Source organism: Aythya ferina (genome assembly GCF_964211825.1).
Source record: "Aythya ferina genome assembly, chromosome: 5".
Taxonomy (NCBI): Eukaryota; Metazoa; Chordata; class Aves; order Anseriformes; family Anatidae; genus Aythya; species Aythya ferina.
Genome location: NC_140301.1, coordinates 31,388,465 through 31,407,392, shown reverse-complemented (window position 1 = coordinate 31,407,392; position 18,928 = coordinate 31,388,465). Strand labels below are relative to the sequence as shown.

The window sequence follows — 18,928 nt, the reverse complement described above, 5'->3', positions numbered from 1 at the left end:
AATTCCCAGAGCACAGCTGGTACCCCCTTTGAAAACCATGTGACAGTGCAAGTCTTATCTCTATTTGCAGCTCCTACAACTGACTTTTTCCTGCTCACAGAAACCTTTTCTCTTTAAGCAAAAACCAGCTACACCAACCTCTACAACACTCTTATCATATGAATTAAAAAAAAAAAAAACATTTTTTTTAATACTATTCAGTATTAGTATTGCTGCAGAACCAGCATCTGTTGTACATGTATATGGCCCTACTAAATGCTACATACAAAATACAGTTTTTGCATCTCAAATTTTATGAGTTCTTTTGGACAGCATGAGAGAGAGAAGACAATGAAAAGGAAAAATCAAAATGAGAACCCAGGTAGCACTCTTGGGTTAACAGTTGGTAAGAGCAATTCCACTCCTCTGCATACTTTTTCCCTACAGTAGAATATGAAATATTTTTAATTATTTCACAGGATTAATCTAAAGATAAAGTTGCTTACATCATTCAAGTTCCTTTCACCAACAACACTGAGCTGATAAAATATTTGTGTTTTTCTTTTCCCCTCCATTACCCAGCAATCCTCTAGTGTGCATCTATGTTCATATATAATTCATTTAATTGTGAAGTACAGACATTTTACTATGATTCACTTTTCAGGAAAGACTAAATTCATAACAAGTGTTTCAGTGGACACTGCTTTATACCAACAGATGACTGAAAGGGATGCATGGGTCATGAAATCCACCAGGTGTAGACAATGACAAAATAATTGCATGGTGTTACAGGAACTTCCTTTCTCTAAATGACCACAAAACAATTTCTAGAACCTCGTAATAAATTTTGTCTGTCAAAAATCCAAAAGTGCAATTACAGCAGAGCAGAGACTAAATCAAGGATACCACTCATATTCTACACCCAGGCAAGAGGAAGAAATTTAGCAAGTAAAACTCCATTGTGTTCTGAAGTTGTTCGTGCCTTGCAGTCATAGGACAACAACCAAAACACTACACATGGTGGGAAATTCCCTTTTAAAGACCAATACAATCAACTTTTAAGCAGTTAATTTTGGCAAATAAGCAAGCGTTTAATACATGGGGGAAAAAACAACGTGGCTAGTTTGGGTTATCAATCATGAGGTGTATATGATCAGCTAAGTACACCCTGTCTCAACACAACGAAGTCTTCTTGGAATAAAACTAGTATATGAGGAAGACAAAATGGCCTGTGGGCTAGTTTTGTACACATCTTGTTTCTGGACTAACACTGAGCCTGCATGTGTACCTGCTCTTGCAAATGAACGGTGAGAACAAACACTTAGGCACCCACAGGAGTTTTCAGGACAAAACACAAATCCATGGCTTCTTTCCCCTTAAGCACACTCCTTTGTACATGTAAGAGAGCTCTAACAGTAGGACTGAGCAAGAAAAACCTTACCTGCTGTAGTGGGTTTATGTGGCAAGGTTTTGGTAGCAGGGAGCCATAGGGGTGGTTTCTGTGAGAAGGATCTAGAAGCTGCCCCATGTTTGGGAAGGGCCCCATTGTTTTCCAGAGCTGAGCCAATAAGCGATGTTGTTTTGCGCCTCTGTGAGAGCATATTTAAGACAGGGAAAAAAACGCTGCGCCAGACAGCAGCCGGGAGTGAGAAACAGCCTTGCAGGTGCCAAGGTCAGTGTAGAAGGAGGGGGAGAGGTGCTCCAGGCACCGGAGCAGAAGTCCCCTGCGGCCTGTGGTGAGGACCATGGTGAAGCAGGATGTCCCCCTGCAGCCCATGGAGTACCACGGTGGAGCAGGGTTCCACACTGCAGCCCGTGGAGGAGACCACGGTGGAGCAGGTGGCCCTGCACTGACGGAGGCTGCCGCCTGTGGAAGACCCCTGCCGGAGCAGATTCCGGGCCGGACCTGTAGCCCGTGGAGAGGAGACCACGCAGGAGCAGGTGATCTGGCAGGAGCTGCTGCCCGTGGGGGAGCCTGGTTGGAGCAGTTTGCTCGTGAGGGATGGACCCCGTGGTACGGACCCATATCTGGAGCAGTTCTGGAAGAGCTGCTGCCTGTGGGAAGCCCACGCCAGATCAGTTCATCAAGGACTGCATCCCGTGGGTGGGACCCCACAGCACAGGGGACGAGAGTGACCGAGAAGGAGCGGCAGAGAAGTGCTGTAGACTGACCATAACTCCCATTCCCCCGTTCCCCTGCACTGCTCGGGGGGAGGAGGTGGAAGAGGGTGGATGGGGGTGGAAGGTGCTTTTGGTTTCTTTCCTTTGTTTCTCACTTCTCTAGCTTGTTAGTAATGAGCAATAAATCTTACTGTCTTCTTATGCTGAGTCTGTTTTGCCCGTTACAATAATTATTGCATGATTTTCTCGTCCTTATCTCAACCCTTGAGCCCCTTTTCACATATTTTCTCCCCATTCCTCTTTGAGGAGGGGGAGTGAGAGAGCGGCTGTGGTGGGGCTCGGCTGCCCACTCGAGCAGAACCACGACACCTGCTTCCTGTTCCTCTGACTTGGGATGCAAGGCTGATGTCTCCTTAGTAATGGGCTTGAATTTAAATGCCAGAACAGAAGGCACATTACTTCTATAGAACAAGAGGCACTTTTAACAAGACTGAAGAACATATGAAGGGCTGTCTGTGCACAGACTAGTCTGTGCACAACACTTCTACCATAACACGGAGTTTCAAAAGAGGTGGCTAGTTACATGCCTGTTTAACAAATTAAATTGAACTATTAAGGCCCCATATCTTGTTCCAACAGAAAAACACTGCTACTATAGACAAAACTGCCAAGAAATTGTGCCCTAAAAGAGTCCCCTGTCCATGTCCAGCAAACGTGATTGGACCAAGCTTTGCAAAATACTCCCCTTTCCACATCTATACGCTGCTATCTAAATACCCATACCGTGGAATCACCGCCTATTGGGAAAGGACCTCAAAAGCAAGAAACAAGTAATCAAACCACGCAGTTAACTTCAGATGCACATTATAAGAAAAAAACAACACAGGAGGAACAAAGGAAACTCCCATCTCGCTATAAATTCGAAGGCAATGGCAGCAGGGTGAAAGGCAGCTGAGACAAGAATACTTGAAAATCCTGCATGGGAAGGAAAATAAAGCATCACTGAACATGTATGGAAGATGTCAGATTCCTACAAAGCAGGTAGCTTTTTGGCACCAATCATAAATAAAAAAGGGTAACATTAAATTGCCGTTTCTCATATTTCAGCTTAAGGAAGTACTAAGGACATAAAGGATATGTCCTTCCAGATATCAAGGAAGTTTAACCACCCAAAGTCACTGTCCAGAATGTATATAAGAAATACAAACCCTTTAAAAAAAAAATTGAGTCATGGTTCCTCAAAGAGAAGCTTTATAATAAAGAGTTGACTTTCTACTGCTGTGCAGCACCAGTCTGAAATGACCTTAATAAGTTACTTTCCCACCTCATCAGTTATAAATGAAGTAATAAGTGAAGCTGTACAATACAGTATTGACATTTTGCTTACCTCTTATTAGAATAAGGATTGTAAGAATAATAATGAGTGTTAATAAGAAAAACTGTGAATAACTAATAGAATTAGAATTTATTAGAAGAGGAACACATTCCAAAAAAGAAATCAACAACCTTGTCTTTGTATAAAACTATACATCATTTCAGAAAATGCTCCTCTCTCCAATTTTCAAATACAGAATCAGTACATCCGGTTCAATATAAAAGCCACAAAAGCAAACAATTATTCGTGTTGCTTTTGTGCTAGATATGTTCCAACTGCAAAATTCAGTCCTTTCCTCCAAGCTTTCTGCAAAGTGAGGTAAATTCCAAACCACAGCATAGCAGCATCTGACATTATTTATTAACATTTATAAGGTCTTCCTACCTTGAACATCAATGTTCCTATAACGTGGAAACACACAAATTAATTCCTTGAACAAAGCTCTGTCTGAATTTCAAGCCCAAGGTTAAAAAAAGAAAAAAGATTTATTTTAGATTCCTTCAAGGAGTCTTCTTTCCTCTTACACAGAAAGACAAAGACGAAACTTGTAGCATTTACTGATTTATTTTTAAATTTCATCATCTTGTGATGATCAAACTATAGGAAGAAGCAGCACAATCACATGGTTTGTCTTCAATTCTTAAATTTAAAAAATTTCTTAAATTAAAAAAAAAAGAACTACCTCAAAAAAAATTCCTCAAAAAAAAAAAAAATGTTTACCAAAATAATTTACTCTGATTGAACTTTTGGGACACTGAAGGCCATTACTAACTCCTGAGACAGGTAAGAAGGAAATACCAGGTATCTTAAAAACCATGAATAGCAAAAATGGTAGACAGCTAACAACTGTTTGGTCTTGCAAATATACAGGCAATAGCCAGTAGCAAGTTGAAAGCAAAAGAACATTTTCTCTCTCAATGCATGGTTACAATCCATTGAATTATATGCCAGATGAGGTAAATGGTAAAACCTCATGGAGGTTCAAAAAGCAAGAATGTTAAAGATATGGAAGAAATCAATGTTTCCTCATAACTACCCACATCTTTGACAGAGATCCTTTATCCACGAACCAGTGGAGTTTGTGAGATAATCTCCAAATGCTAGCACTCTTTGCATAGATCTTTCTAGTCATCAGCTGCCGTTAGATGAGATACCAGGCTAAATAATTTCCTCCTCTTCCACACTCACACACAACTCTATTTTTTCTGTTTGATATAACAGTATAACACCGACGTAACTCTCTCTTGGGTTTTTCTAAGACCATCTGATATCTTGAATAGATTTTCAATGTCACATGCGTTACTCCCTTCCCAAGAAGACAGTTTCCAGCTAACAGTTTTCAGCTTTCAGGCTTGAACCACATGGCTTTGGTACACTACAGCCTGCCTTTATCCTCAGTTATGGAAGGTACTCATGTATTGGATGTATTGATGACATTCTTCCGCTTTCTCCTTTGCAGAGCCAAGTTCAGGGTTTTGAAGAGAGTGTCCTTGTTGTTCAGAACATTGTAGCGATTCACTTCCACTAACCTGCGGAAATCATATGGCTCAAGGGTGAAATTCAGTGTACGGTAAGGAGAATCTTTTGTCTCAATGACAAAGTCACCAAAGGATTTCTCATCCTCTGACTCACGTTCAACGCCTGCAAGAAGAAAAAATATATATTTATATTTATAATATTCATTTATTTATTTATTAAAATGACTCAGCAGTGGCAGACTCATTTTAGTTGGATTCTGCAAGGAGGCTATATCACAGGTAACTCTGTTGAACCTCAAATCTTTCCCCAGAGCTCTTCCTCAGGCATTTCAGCTCCTTCAGGACACAAAGTGCTTAGAAACTGAAGACAAAGCATTGTTACCTCTCCTACTTCCACTAGACTCCAAAACACGGGATTAAAATGCATTTTCATTATGATAAATTGTTTAGCGTGTCCATAATAGTCATGCTTCCAATTGCTCAATTCTTCCTGGAACTGCTATTAACTAGATAATAAAAGATACCAACACCCTGAGTTGAACTAACCTCAAGAGGCTAGTATAATTGTTTAAAATACGTTTAAATGGCAACTAGTGGTTTTTAGCACCCTAACATTTAAATATAAACACTAGTAGTGAAAGCTCAATGTTAAAGTCATTTGCTAAAAACACTTATGCTTCTTGGTACTACAGAAAGAGCAGTCTTGAACCATAGTCAGGCCCACTAATTTGAATCTCCTCATCTTCGTGCACTGAGAGCCTGGCAATTGTCATTGTATTAATACAGAAAGCATTAACAGGGCAACTTATGTTTCCCTTGTCTGGTCAGTCCTGCATATTCTTCTCTATGTATTCCAAAGTTTTTTCTCAGGACGCTGCTCTCTCCCTGTAAGGGAGAAATACGGCATGGAATTTTGGCTGTCTCTACCTAAAAGTATAGCTCTACGCTTCATCCCAGCACTCTTGCTTGACAGTGATAGACCTTATGGTCTATATTAATCACATTAACTGAAACAGGGATTGTTTTCCGTAATAACTTGACCTTTACACTGCAAAGGCACAGAACATTTAGCACTGTTATATGATCTGACATACAGACTGGTCCACAACACTTTGCTACCTATTGGCTCATTCATATCCAATAAACAAACAAACTTATTATTTAACCTGATTTATTGCGCTTTCCTGTATGTAGGGTAATTAGAAGTAACAGTATCAGACATCAGGACAGACTGATTAGAAATAAGCAAAAACATTACCCATTTTGATTCTTTCTGCCCTTTAGATGGTTTCATTGTTTGCATTTTGTTGCTGTTTTTTTTTGTTTGTTTGTTTGTTTGTTTGCTTTGTTTTTTAATTGCCAGGCTCTTCTCTCACTCTCCCTTCCAAAAAAATTGTGGAAGTTGATCCTACCTTAAATTAATGTAACAGTTTAATAATTTATAGGTAAGTACTAAGGAGAGTGAAAGTAGGAACACTGAACCCTTACCTGGAGCTTTGTATTTCCGGAAGGTGTCATTCACTAATGGGAAATGGAGCACAATGGGAGCCTTTGGATTATTGTTATCCACAAACATGTAGCACTCTTTTGGCTTCTTTTCGTCTTCATCACTCAATTTGATTTTTGGAAAAGGAATCTCCCGCTCCTCACAGTATTTCTGAGCCAACTCTAAAACCTGTTGTCAAAGAACAAAAGTAATTTTGATAGAATACCAGCCATACCTCTAAGATTGCCTAACTACTATCCTCAGAAGAAGTGAGATTCTATCAAAACAAAAAAATCCAAACAAACAAAGAAAAATTCATCTTCCAGATTGGATGAAGCAATTTCTCTGGCTGATGATACAGAAAAAAGAAGAGTAGAACTAAGCACTACTATTAAACATCAACAGTTTGCATCTAAAACCCTTTTTATGTTTTATATCTAAATCTATACCTTGACTTTTCTGCACTTAAAAATAAACACTAGTATACATGTATACAGGACAACTTGCTTGCATGAAGAAAGTCACCAATAGCCAATTTTTCATTAGAAGTATAGAATTACAGAACAAAGATCTTATGAGCTAAGCAAATATTCTTATTTTAGGTAATATGACATACTTAGGCTTTTGAAACAAATCTTATTAGTTATCACTTCCTATCTCCTCATCTGATCTGCTGCCATCGTAGATATCATTCTGTGCTCTTATCCTCATGTAATAAAGTTCAGCTATGTCTCACACCTCAAACGGAGCTTCCCAGGAGAAATTGAACGACAAAATAACATCCACATCTCTCTCTGGCTGAAGTACCAATGGAAAGGGAGAGTTGATAGAAAAGCCACCATCCACTAAATACAAGCTCTCTTCCATGGGGGTCAACTGGTTAGGAAACGCATCCAGATGAGTGCCTGGAAGACATTTCAAGTAACTATAATGCTTCTTTACACACCTCTGGATACAAGCAACAAAAAGTTTGTGCTGGGGTTATAAGAGAAAAAGACATTCCAACCCACACATTGAACTGAGAATGGCCTATAACACCCTATAAGGAGCTTGCCTCATATGAGGGAAGACAAATAGTAGATCAACTTTTTGCTATGGCATAAGAAGAGTTAAATTCCCTCACTTCAATGGAATAAAATCAGTCTGGACATAGCACGTTACTGAACATTAACACACTATCCTATATCCCAGACACATACAGGTTCATTCACCTTTCCAAACCACAAATTTCTTGACATTAACATAATCTTTATGAAGATACAATCCCTGCATGAAGTTGAATGTCTCTCCACACGTGACCCGGGACTTGAAGAAATCCTGGAAAATTTGCAACAAGGGGCCCCCAGGTATAACCAAGCGAGTCTTCAGTCGTGTTGGATCTCGGAAATGAGATCTTCGACAGTCATCTACAGAAACCACAAAAGGGTGCAGAATAAATAGACAATGCTCATCCAGCTTCATCATTTCAATCAGACTTTTTTTCTGCAATGTTTAGTCTGAACACTGATTTTGTCCTCTAATTAAAAAATATTGTAATGAAATTTAAATAAGCTGCCATTTATATGGTTGGATATTTACCTGCCCTATTTAAAAGGGATTATTCGAATCATTGTCCCTTTTAATTTCAAATGCACACAAAGAAGTCCCTGGTAGCAAGTGACAGCAAGACAACAACAGTATTTATAGTTACAGCAGCACAAGTGTGAAAAATAGGTCTGCAGAGAGGAAAAAATCTCTTCTACCTCTATTCCCTATGAGGTTATAAACATGCACCTAAGCAACTCTCAGCCTTTAATACACTTCCTTTTCACTACTAGAGAGGCATCATACAAATGAAGAATACTAACATTCAACCAGATTATTCAACATTTTTAAAAAAAATAGGCCAAGAAGGGAACTGAAAACTTATTCTTCACCTCCTGCATAGCTGTTGGGTTTCTGCCCTTCTCTTCTTGTGGTAAGGACCCCTGAACTGCAAGAGGTGTTTAAGAGAAATCCCAGAACTAGCCAAAATTATAGTCAAGGTCATATTAAAAAATATATATATATATATATATTATACTCTATTCACTATGTATGCAATAGTGATACGTATGTAACAGAGTAATATACAGCACAAGAGCTATCTGTCCAAACCCATCCCTTATGCTAGCTTTGAAAACTACACACACTACATTCTTTAAATTTTTAAATGTTCTTACCTATAACTTTGATAACATCTTTGAAAGACTCTAGAAAGCTCAATCCTGTTCCAACTACTTTCAAGCAGATATCATCCAAGCTTGCAGCAAAGGCACTGCCCCACATTCCTGCAAAAGAAGTAAGGAATAATTTAATACTTGAAAGGCTTTTTCTGGTATAACCAAAAGGCCTATTACTCAGCTGCCATCATGGAGAAGGTTGCCACTCAACCCCTACTATTCTAATATTTGTTGTTTGAGTTTAAACCTTTGAGTGAATCATGACAAATTCAGATGCAATAATCTAATGAAGAAACTTCTATGAGAGGGAAGCTCTTCTATGAGATAAAGAAAGATGGCAAGAGAATGGGAAGAGCTAAAGCAGTAGTTTTTGGCAGGTATGATCAAGAGTGGACTGGGTAGAAAGATACAGGGAATTAGAAGAGACTTAGTGCCTAGCTTTGCAGACAAACCTACTGAAACAGAAGATTAGCGAGGTATCCAGGGCAGACTCTGAGCAATAGTGGTTGGCAAAGAAGTTCAGAAGTACATAGAAATGCCTGTATGAAGCAGCAGCTGCGTAGCAAGCACAGTTGCAGAGGGGTTGGAACTAGATGATGCCTTCCAACCCAAGCTGTTGTATGATTCTATTATTCTTTAAGAAAGCTTTAAGAGCTCTTGCAGGGCCTAAAGATCTTCTGACCCAACTGAAGAATTCCAGCTTTAAGTAACTACCATTGTGTTCCAAATCATGGAAAGAAAATACTTCCAGTACATTAGCTTTAGTTCTTTTACTCTGAAAAAAATTTTATAAACAATTTATAGTCTTCACATTCCTGACTCTGTTTCTAATAAAACAGCATCTTTGTATGTAGATTGTCACTGCCTGCATACACCTTCAAGGATAATGCTCCAAATAGGATGCAGCTCTTAAGTGTAAAGGCCATTAGGACTCTCTATGATCATACGATATAAACAATTAAGATTTAAACATAAGATATAAAATAGACATAAATAACATACGATATAAGCAGATATAAACAACTAAGGCAAATTGGAGAAACCACCTAAAACTGAGACCTAGAGAACCACACTCACTGACAGCATCATCTCAAGCACCTAACCCAATTTTGCCTCATCTCCTTGATGCACTACACTCATGAGGGGTACATCATGGTTGAATCTGTTACTCAGGCACACCAAAGTACTAGTTTTAGGAAGACAGGAAGACAAATGTCTAATACCACAACTACAGCACTTGCAAGTACCAATAAACAAGGCAGTAAGTACCAATAAACCTTGGAAAAGAACAACACTATCCCAAGCAAAAATATTTTGAAGCGCAGGATAATTCACTCTAACTTTGAGGAAGCAATAGTCTTCCCTGACCTTCCCTGGATTTTGATCTACAGTAATTGTACAGTAAGTTTGATGTACAGTAATTTATTCCTACAAGGATTTCATTTTAATTGAGGGAAAGGTTCTCTAGTTAAAATGCACATCCTGTTCAGCAACCTGTCTGATCTCCATTTAACACTGAACATTAAGCTGACACTCGAAATACTTCTTTCTCTGTTCAGGTTCTGAAAAATATATGAGGGATCTTAAGAGACCTTTTACTAACACAGAAGATAAAGCTGACAGAAGGTAAATGATTTTAAAAATTAAAAAAAAAAACAAACAACAACAAAAAAAACTTCAGCAACAAGGAAGAAATGATGTAAATGCAGCAACATGCTGTAACAGGCAACATGACCTCCTACACATATGACCATATCTAAAAGCAATGTGATGCTACACAGCTTGGCTGAACGTTAAATTTTTTGCAAACAGTAATATCAAAAATATATGCCCTCATTTTCTGAATTAATCTAGACACATTCACTGGGCTTTTGTAACACCACTGGAAGCTAGTCTTCAAAAAGACTCTGCAGACTAAGGAGTATCAGACTATAATACTGTAACAACTGCACCTAAACCTTTAGAGAAAGATCTGACATTTTTACCCTTTTGAACTCTTTAGAAAGGGACAAAAAAGCATAGGTTTCAGTTGATAAGTCCTAAAAGCAATGTGACTTTCTATCTACCCCTTCTACTTATTACTGTAAGCTCATACCTTGTAGAAAACAAATTCTAGGCTCTGGACGTTTCTGGATGAGTCTTCCCATGAAGAACTCACTGTCGAAGTCCTCTGTTCGGACAAAAGCTCCATATTTGCGAAACCCAACTTCATAGGGAGTAAACTCACACCATTCTAAGAACAAGACATCCGATTAGTGAGGATTTACTCACCTCAAAGTAAGTGTAGGTAAAAATACTCATTTGATTTCTGTTCACACAAGAGGGGCATAAGGGAGTCTCCCTCCACTTCTTTCACTATTACTGTGGACTTCCTTGCCATTCTTTTCATGGAGCCTCCATCTTACACACGCATCATTAATATCAACTGCTGTACAGGTTTCACTACCTCAATCCCATCTCTTTTCTTCCTGGCTTTTTGGAGAAAAAAAACTTTTTTTTTTTTTTTTTTGCTCCATTTTGACTGTTACTGCAGAAATATCCTACCCATTTCACCTCTATTTTAAACTTTTTTCATCATGTCAAAGGGAAGCTACTTCAATTTTCCTGTATTTTCCTCATCCTGTTTACTATCAGTAAATATTACAATACTGACTTCACATCTCAGTTGACCGACTGTGTTAGAATTCATTGTCTACTTATTGAAATGTCCCTTCGTGCTTGAAAGCTTTCCACAAATATTTGCAAATGAAATTCATTGTCCTTCAAAAGTTCTGCTTTAAAATTCATCTTCCTTACATACACCCACACACACTCTTCCTGAACAAAAGAAGAGCAACAAAAAGGGAAAAAAATAATAGTTGTACAATGATGGACACAACGGTTTGTGTTCCTGTTTGACTCTGTGATTGCTTGTCGCTTTGTATTTAAAATTGCAAGTGACATGCAATAGGACTGGCCTTTTTGTTCTGCAACTGTACAACCAACAAGAACCCAGGCTGTTAAATACCACTATTTTCATGACACATGCTGCAAGTTTTCCAATCCATCATATTACCTGAATTTTCCATAAATCAGATATGTGAGATTATAAAAGAAAAATCCCAGCTACATGAAGTAGGTCTCTCGATTACCAAGTACTTCGGTTTTCCAATGCAGACAGACTTAAGTATTACAACAATCTTCCTTCTTAGCTCCTGAATATTTCAGGCATTTTCTTGTAAAACATGCAGAGTAGCCAGCTGAGTTAATACTCTTCCTTCATAGCCATAATGAAAACATTTGTAATTGGGATGACAACACACTGTTATTCATAACCCTATCGCCTTTTAAGCCCTGTTATCTGTTGTCAGCTGTTCATTACCTGAATAGTGAGTTTCAACAAAAGACAACTGGATGTAGGAATAGAGGGTATTTTGAGCAAGTTTGCTGATGACACCAAACTTGGAGGAGTTGTGGACTCAAATGAGGGCGTAAAGGCCTTGCAGAGGGATCTGGACAGGTTGGAGAGCTGGGCGATCACCAACCGCATGAAGTTCAATAAGAGCAAGTGCCGGGTCCTGCACCTGGGACGGGGAAACCCTGGCTGCATGTACAGACTGGGCGATGAGACGCTGGAGAGCAGCCTAGAAGAGAGGGATCTGGGGGTCGTGGTAGACAGCAAGTTGAATATGAGCCAGCAGTGTGCCCTGGCAGCCAGGAGGGCCAATCGTATCCTGGGGTGCATCAAGAACGGCATCGCTAGTAGGTCAAGGGAGGTGATTGTCCCGCTCTACTCTGCGCTGGTGCGGCCTCACCTCGAGTACTGTGTGCAGTTCTGGGCACCACAGTATAAAAAGGACATGAAACTGTTGGAAAGTGTCCAGAGGAGGGCTACGAAGATGGTGAAAGGCCTGGAGGGGAAGACGTACGAAGAACGGCTGAGGTCACTGGGCCTGTTCAGCCTGGAGAAGAGGAGGCTGAGGGGAGACCTCATCGCAGTCTACAACTTCCTCGTAAGGGGGTGTCAAGAGGCAGGAGACCTTTTCTCCATTAACACTAGTGACAGGACCCGCGGGAACGGGGTTAAGCTGAGGCAGGGGAAATTTAGGCTGGACGTCAGGAGGGGGTTCTTCACAGAGAGGGTGGTTGCACACTGGAACAGGCTCCCCAGGGAAGTGGTCACTGCACCGAGCCTGTCTGAATTTAAGAAGAGATTGGACTGTGAACTTAGGCACATGGTCTGAACTTTTGGGTAGACCTGTGCGGTGTCGAGAGTTGGACTTGATGATCCTTAAGGGTCCCTTCCAACTCAGGATATTCTATGATTCTATGATTCTATGATTCTATGGAACTGTGTAGGTGAAAGGAATTTATAGATTTTAGCAAACCAAAAGAAACCTGCCATGTTCACACCTGCAAAGTCACCACTACTAATATTGGGTCTCACATTGACAGCTGCATAGATGGGATATGGGTTCTGGGCCCATTTCACTGCTTCTTGCTGATCAGACAGCTTTGATGGATCTTCCTGGTTACAAACAAAGAAGGAGAAACATATTAACATAAATTCTGTCCCCATACTTCAGTAATTTGAAGCTGTTTCTTACCATCTGACTAACAATGCTACTAATTCAAAGTCCCTTTCCTCCCTCAGTCCATGCATACAATTAAGTTTTGTCGTGATTTCTGCAGTTGTATAATTAGAATATCAGGTGTTATTAACATGCTACTTACCCCTCTGATTTCAATTAACATAACAAATACTGCACAGTAATACAGTTTTGCAAAACCAATATCAACATTTTTTCAGGCTTAACCTGCCCAATACAAAAGCTATTAATTTAACAAGTTATTCCAAATAAACACTCAGTTTTTCTATAGCACTAATACATAAAATTTGAAAATTCTTTAGTAAAGAGGGGTGCTGGGATATCTGAGGCAGAGAGAAACAAAAACCCTCTATGTTTATTCCACAACACTGCCTATTCCCAAACAGCCGATAAAGGCAGAGACTAATTAATTTCTTGACATTCAACATATGGGTGTGCTGAGGTCCCAGCTGGAAAACTAACATGAACTCTTTTACCTTCTGTTGTAGGAAATACTCCACAATAAGACCCCACAAATCTGTGAAGGAAACTTTCCGTCCACTACTTTCCATTGAATTCAACTCCTGGAAATAGTATTTCAGTCGTTCTGGGGAAAATGCCCCTCCTTTGCTGCTGGACACAGTACCCTGAGCTCTGTCAATTGCATCTTGAAGATCTTTCTGTGACCAGTAAGGGTCTTGATACAATGTCGATAAACACCTGAAAATGATTACATTAATGTCATCAGTAAAAGTGGCCTTTATGTTAACAATGAATTATAGCTAGACATTGTTACTCCTGTGAGTAATATTTACTTCATGGCTTGAGAAGTCTAGCTAAAAATAAGACATTGTAAAGAGCCAATAAGAATTGATCTCTGTGCTCTAAAACATGCTGAGAACCCTGAGACCTCCATGACAGCTTCTCCCTGATTCCTAATGTATCTTTCATGGACGTTACAAAAATCATGTATTAGCTCACGTGCTAACTTATAAATATGAGTTAACTTCAGACCATAACGACTCTGAGATACTATAAGACAGCAAGTCCTGGTTTCAGTTAGCACAGAATTAATTTTCTTCCTAGTAGCTGGTGGAATGCTGTGTTTTGGCTTAGAATGAGAAGAGTGCTGATAACACCCCGATGCTTTAATTGTTGCAGAGCAGTGCTTATACTAAGCCAAGGACATCTCAGCCTTTGCTCTGTCCTGCCAACGGGCAGGCTGGGGGGTGCAGTAAGAGCTGGGAGGGGACAGACCCAGGACAGGTGACCCAAACTAGCCAAAGGGGTATTCCATACCATCTGACGTCATGCTAAACAATATATAGGGGTGGCTAGCCGGGGGGAGGGGGCCGGACTGCTCGGGGTTAGGCTGGGCATCGGTCAGCGGGTGGTGAGCAATTGCATTGTGCATCACTTGTTTGTACATACTATTATTACTTTCGTATTATCACCATTGTATCATCATTATTATTATTGTTATTATTATTTTGTTATTTTTTTTTCCTGTCTTATTAAACTGTCTTTATCTCAACTCACGGGCTTCACTTTCCATTTCTCTCCCCCGTCCCAGAGAGGGAGGGGGGAGGGTGAGCGAACGGCTGCGTGGTGTTTAGCTGCCGGTCGGGTTAAACCACGACAGTCTTTTTGGCGCCCAACGTGGGGCCCGAAAGGTTGAGATAACGGCAGATCTGATCAGAGTGTGTTAAACTAAAATTGGTGTAAGGATTAGACCTGCTTAATAGTCACTTGTCATGATGCTGATTGCTTTAATCACAACTCTGCTGCGCCTGTTTTCCAAATTGAGTATTATAGTACATTATTTTCCGTATTTGCTCTCTGTAGTGTTGTTTCTCCTCTCCGGGCCCTGGTTTCAGACCATTATGGTACTAAGTGTTATAGCAATGGCTTATGAGACGATAAAATATCTGGTCATGACTCTAACTTGGTATTTATACTCAGTAACATCGTGGACTCTGTACTTTGGAAACAGCATCTTGGGAACTATTAGCAATTATACCTATTGTTTTTCTCCATTAGAGAGTCAATCTGTGGAGGGGAAAGGGGAGGATATTTTTCCTTACTTGCTTACTTTCCCTTTCTCCTTCACCACCCCTGTATCCTCCTGGGTCACTCTGCCTTCCTCCTTCACCACCCTCTTATCCCCTGAGCTTGTCACAATAGCTCTCCAAGATATTGAATATTTCTGGAATACTCAGAATACCATAGTCTTGTTGTTCTGCCTCATGAATGCACTTCAGATTCTGCTTAAAGTTAAACAACTACTTATGAAGCTCATCCGGAGATCTGCCCGGAGGCAGTATAGTTGTGGGTGGCAGGGAGTATGGGTGGATATGGGCAGGCATCTAGAGCAGTTGGCACCCCCAGTGTGTTGGAAATTCACCCCTGAACAATGGCAAAATCCTCAAAAACTGGCAGAATGCTTGAAAAAAAGGTGTAATGATTCTGGCAGTTCCAAAGTAACACAAATCATTGTAACGTGCTGGGGCCTGGCTCATGCCTATCGAGCTGCCATTGATACTGCTGTCAACTTAGTGACAGACCCTGCGGCCACTCCAAACCCTGTGACAGATCCAACGGCCACTGTGACCCCTACGGTGGATTCTGCAGCCGCTCCAGTCCCAGCTCCTGCAGCCGCTCCAGTCCCAGCTCCTGCAGCCGCTCCAGTCCCAGCTCCTGCAGCCGCTCCAGCTCCAGCTCCTGCAGCCGCTCCAGCTCCAGCTCCTGCAACTGCTCCAGCTCCAGCTCCTGCAGCTGCTCCAGTCCCAGTTCCTGCAGCCGCTCCAGTCCCAGCTCCTGCAGCCGCTCCAGTCCCAGCTCCTGCAGCCGCTCCAGTCCCAGCTCCTGCAACTGCTCCAGTCCCAGCTCCTGCAGCCGCTCCAGTCCCAGCTCCTGCAGCCGCTCCAGTCCCAGCTCCTGCAGCCGCTCCAGTCCCAGCTCCTGCAGCCGCTCCAGCTCCAGCTCCTGCAACTGCTCCAGTCCCAGCTCCTGAAGCTGCTCCAGCTCCAGCTCCTGCAGCTGCTCCAGTCCCAGTTCCTGCAGTCGCTCCAGTTCCAGCTCCGGCCGCTACTCCAGTCCCAGTTCCTGCAACTGCTCCAGCTCCAACTCCAGCTCCTGTAGCCGCTCCAGCTCCTGTGGCCGTGTCAGAGAAACGAGCTGTAGCAGTGCAAGTTGACCCTGCAGAGGGCATTCCAACCCCTGTGGCAGACCCTGTAACAAAGTCAGAGAAACGAGCAGTAGCAGTGCAAGCTGCCCCTGTAGAGAAGGTGAAAATATGGTATAGAAATTCAAGTCGTTTAGAACGCAGAGAGTCTTCTGCCAATCCAGGTAAGGCTTCTGCCAAAACTAAGTATAGAGATGACGAAGATGATGACGACGCTGGGCCGTCAAGGATTCAGGAGGAGGAAGATGAGGATGCCGAAAGAGCAACAGTAACTACCCGAAGCCTAAACGAGCGCGAGCTACGAGATGTGCGAAAAGATTTTGGTCGCTGTATAGGTGAGCAGCTTGTCACCTGGCTGCTCCGGTGCTGGGACTCTGGAGCCAATTGTGTGGAATTAGACGGCAGGGAAGCCAAGCGGCTGGGATCCCTTGCTCGAGACGCCGGCATTGACAAAGCAATTGCAGATGGAGCACGACCCACCAGCCTCTGGAGGCGTCTCCTCTCAGCTGTGAGGGAAAGGTATCCCTTCAAGGAAGATATTTTATGTCTACCAGGCAAGTGGACCACTATGGAGAAGGGAATCCAGTACCTGAGGGAATTAGCCGTACGGGAAGTGATTTATGAGGATCCAGACCTCAAACAAACATCCACAGATCCAGATGAAGTCAAGTGTACACGACCCATGTGGCGGAAGTTTGTACGGAGTGCACCATCATCATATGCCAGCTCATTGGCAATAATGGCCTGGAAAGAGGATGAGGAACCCACAGTGGGTGAAGCGGCTAAACAACTCCGGCAGTACGAAGAAAGTCTCTCCTCTTCCTTACAGGCCTGCGTCTCAGCTGTGGAGAAACTTTCTGAAAAGGTTCACCAACTTGAAGAGAATCTATTGTCCTCCCCACCTGAACCAACCAGTGCCCACCGACCAAAGGAGAACACTTGGGAGAAACTTTCTGAAAAGGTTCACCAACTTGAAGAGAGATTATTCTCCTTCGCACCTGTACAAAGCAGTGTCTCAGCTGTCAGGGGTAGGCGTTCACCCACACAAGGAAGACGATATGGTGGGTACTCACCCCGTGCCACCCTGTGGTTTTACTTACGAGACCATGGAGAGGACATGAGAAAGTGGGATGGAAAATCTACCGCGACCCTAGAGGCACGGGTACGTGAGTTGCAAAAGAAAACAATCAGGAAAAAGGGATTCTCCGAAAAGTTTGCTGCTCCAACTTCCAGCAGACAGTCCTTCAAACACAGAAACGAGGAAGATTCTGACCAGGATTAGGGGGGCCCTGCCTCCAGCCAGGGGGAGGAAAGGGACAATCGAGTTTATTGGACTGTGTGGATTCGATGGCCTGGCACATCACGCGCACAGAAGTATAAGGCTTTAGTAGACACTGGTGCACAATGTACTATAATGCCATCGAGCTATAAAGGACCAGAGCCCATCTATATTTGTGGAGTGACAGGGGGATCTCAGCAGTTGACTGTATTGGAGGCTGAAGTGAGTCTGACTGGGAATGAGTGGGAAAAGCACCGCATTGTGACTGGTCCGGATGCTCCATGTATCCTTGGCATAGACTATCTTAGAAGAGGATACTGCAAGGACCCAAAAGGGTTCCGGTGGGCTTTTGGTATTGCTGCCTTAGAGACAGAGGGCATTAAACAATTATCTACCTTGCCTGGTCTCTCAGAGGACCCCTCTGTTGTGGGGTTGCTGAGGGTCGAAGAACAGCAAGTGCCAATTGCTACCACAACTGTGCACCGGCGGCAATATCGCACCAACCGAGACTCCCTGATTCCCATCCATAAGCTAATTCGTCAATTGGAGAGCCAAGGAGTGATCAGCAAGACTCATTCACCTTTCAATAGTCCCATATGGCCAGTGCGAAAGTCTAATGGCGAGTGGAGACTAACAGTGGACTATCGCGGCCTGAACGAAGTCACGCCACCACTGAGTGCTGCAGTGCCGGACATGCTGGAACTTCAGTATGAACTTGAATCGAAGGCAGCCAAGTGGTACGCCACAATTGATATCGCTAATGCATTTTTCTCCATCCCTCTAGCAGCAGAGTGCAGGCCACAATTTGCCTTCACTTGGAGGGGAGTCCAATATACTTGGAATAGGCTGCCCCAGGGGTGGAAACACAGCCCTACCATTTGCCATGGGCTGATCCAGTCTGCACTAGAGCAGGGGGAAGCTCCTGAACACCTGCAGTACATCGATGACATTATTGTGTGGGGTGACACAGCAGAGGAAGTTTTCGAGAAAGGGAAGAAAATAGTCCAAATCCTTCTGAAAGCCGGTTTTGCCATAAAACAAAATAAAGTCAAAGGACCTGCACGGGAGATCCAGTTTTTAGGAATAAAATGGCAAGATGGACGTCGTCAAATCCCAATGGATGTGATCAACAAAATAACAGCTATGTCTCCACCAACTAACAAAAAAGAAACACAGACTTTCCTAGGTGTTGTGGGGTTTTGGAGAATGCACATCCCAAATTACAGTCTGATTGTAAACCCACTCTACCAAGTAACT

General features: G+C 42.1%; 1 protein-coding gene across 1 annotated transcript in view; it reads right to left on the bottom strand.

Moving 5' to 3' along the window:
- PLA2G4F (phospholipase A2 group IVF) overlaps positions 1–18,928 on the bottom strand; it is a 74,812-nt gene that overhangs the window by 34,977 nt on the left and 20,907 nt on the right. Inside the window, exons 13-20 of the mRNA XM_084522142.1 lie at positions 13,706–13,928; positions 13,033–13,147; positions 10,736–10,873; positions 8,641–8,748; positions 7,651–7,845; positions 7,178–7,344; positions 6,442–6,628; positions 4,891–5,116 (exon numbers count right to left, since the gene is read on the bottom strand). Of these exons, the coding sequence (XP_084378268.1) occupies positions 4,891–5,116; positions 6,442–6,628; positions 7,178–7,344; positions 7,651–7,845; positions 8,641–8,748; positions 10,736–10,873; positions 13,033–13,147; positions 13,706–13,928 (1,359 nt within the window). The remainder of the gene's footprint in view (positions 1–4,890; positions 5,117–6,441; positions 6,629–7,177; positions 7,345–7,650; positions 7,846–8,640; positions 8,749–10,735; positions 10,874–13,032; positions 13,148–13,705; positions 13,929–18,928) is intronic.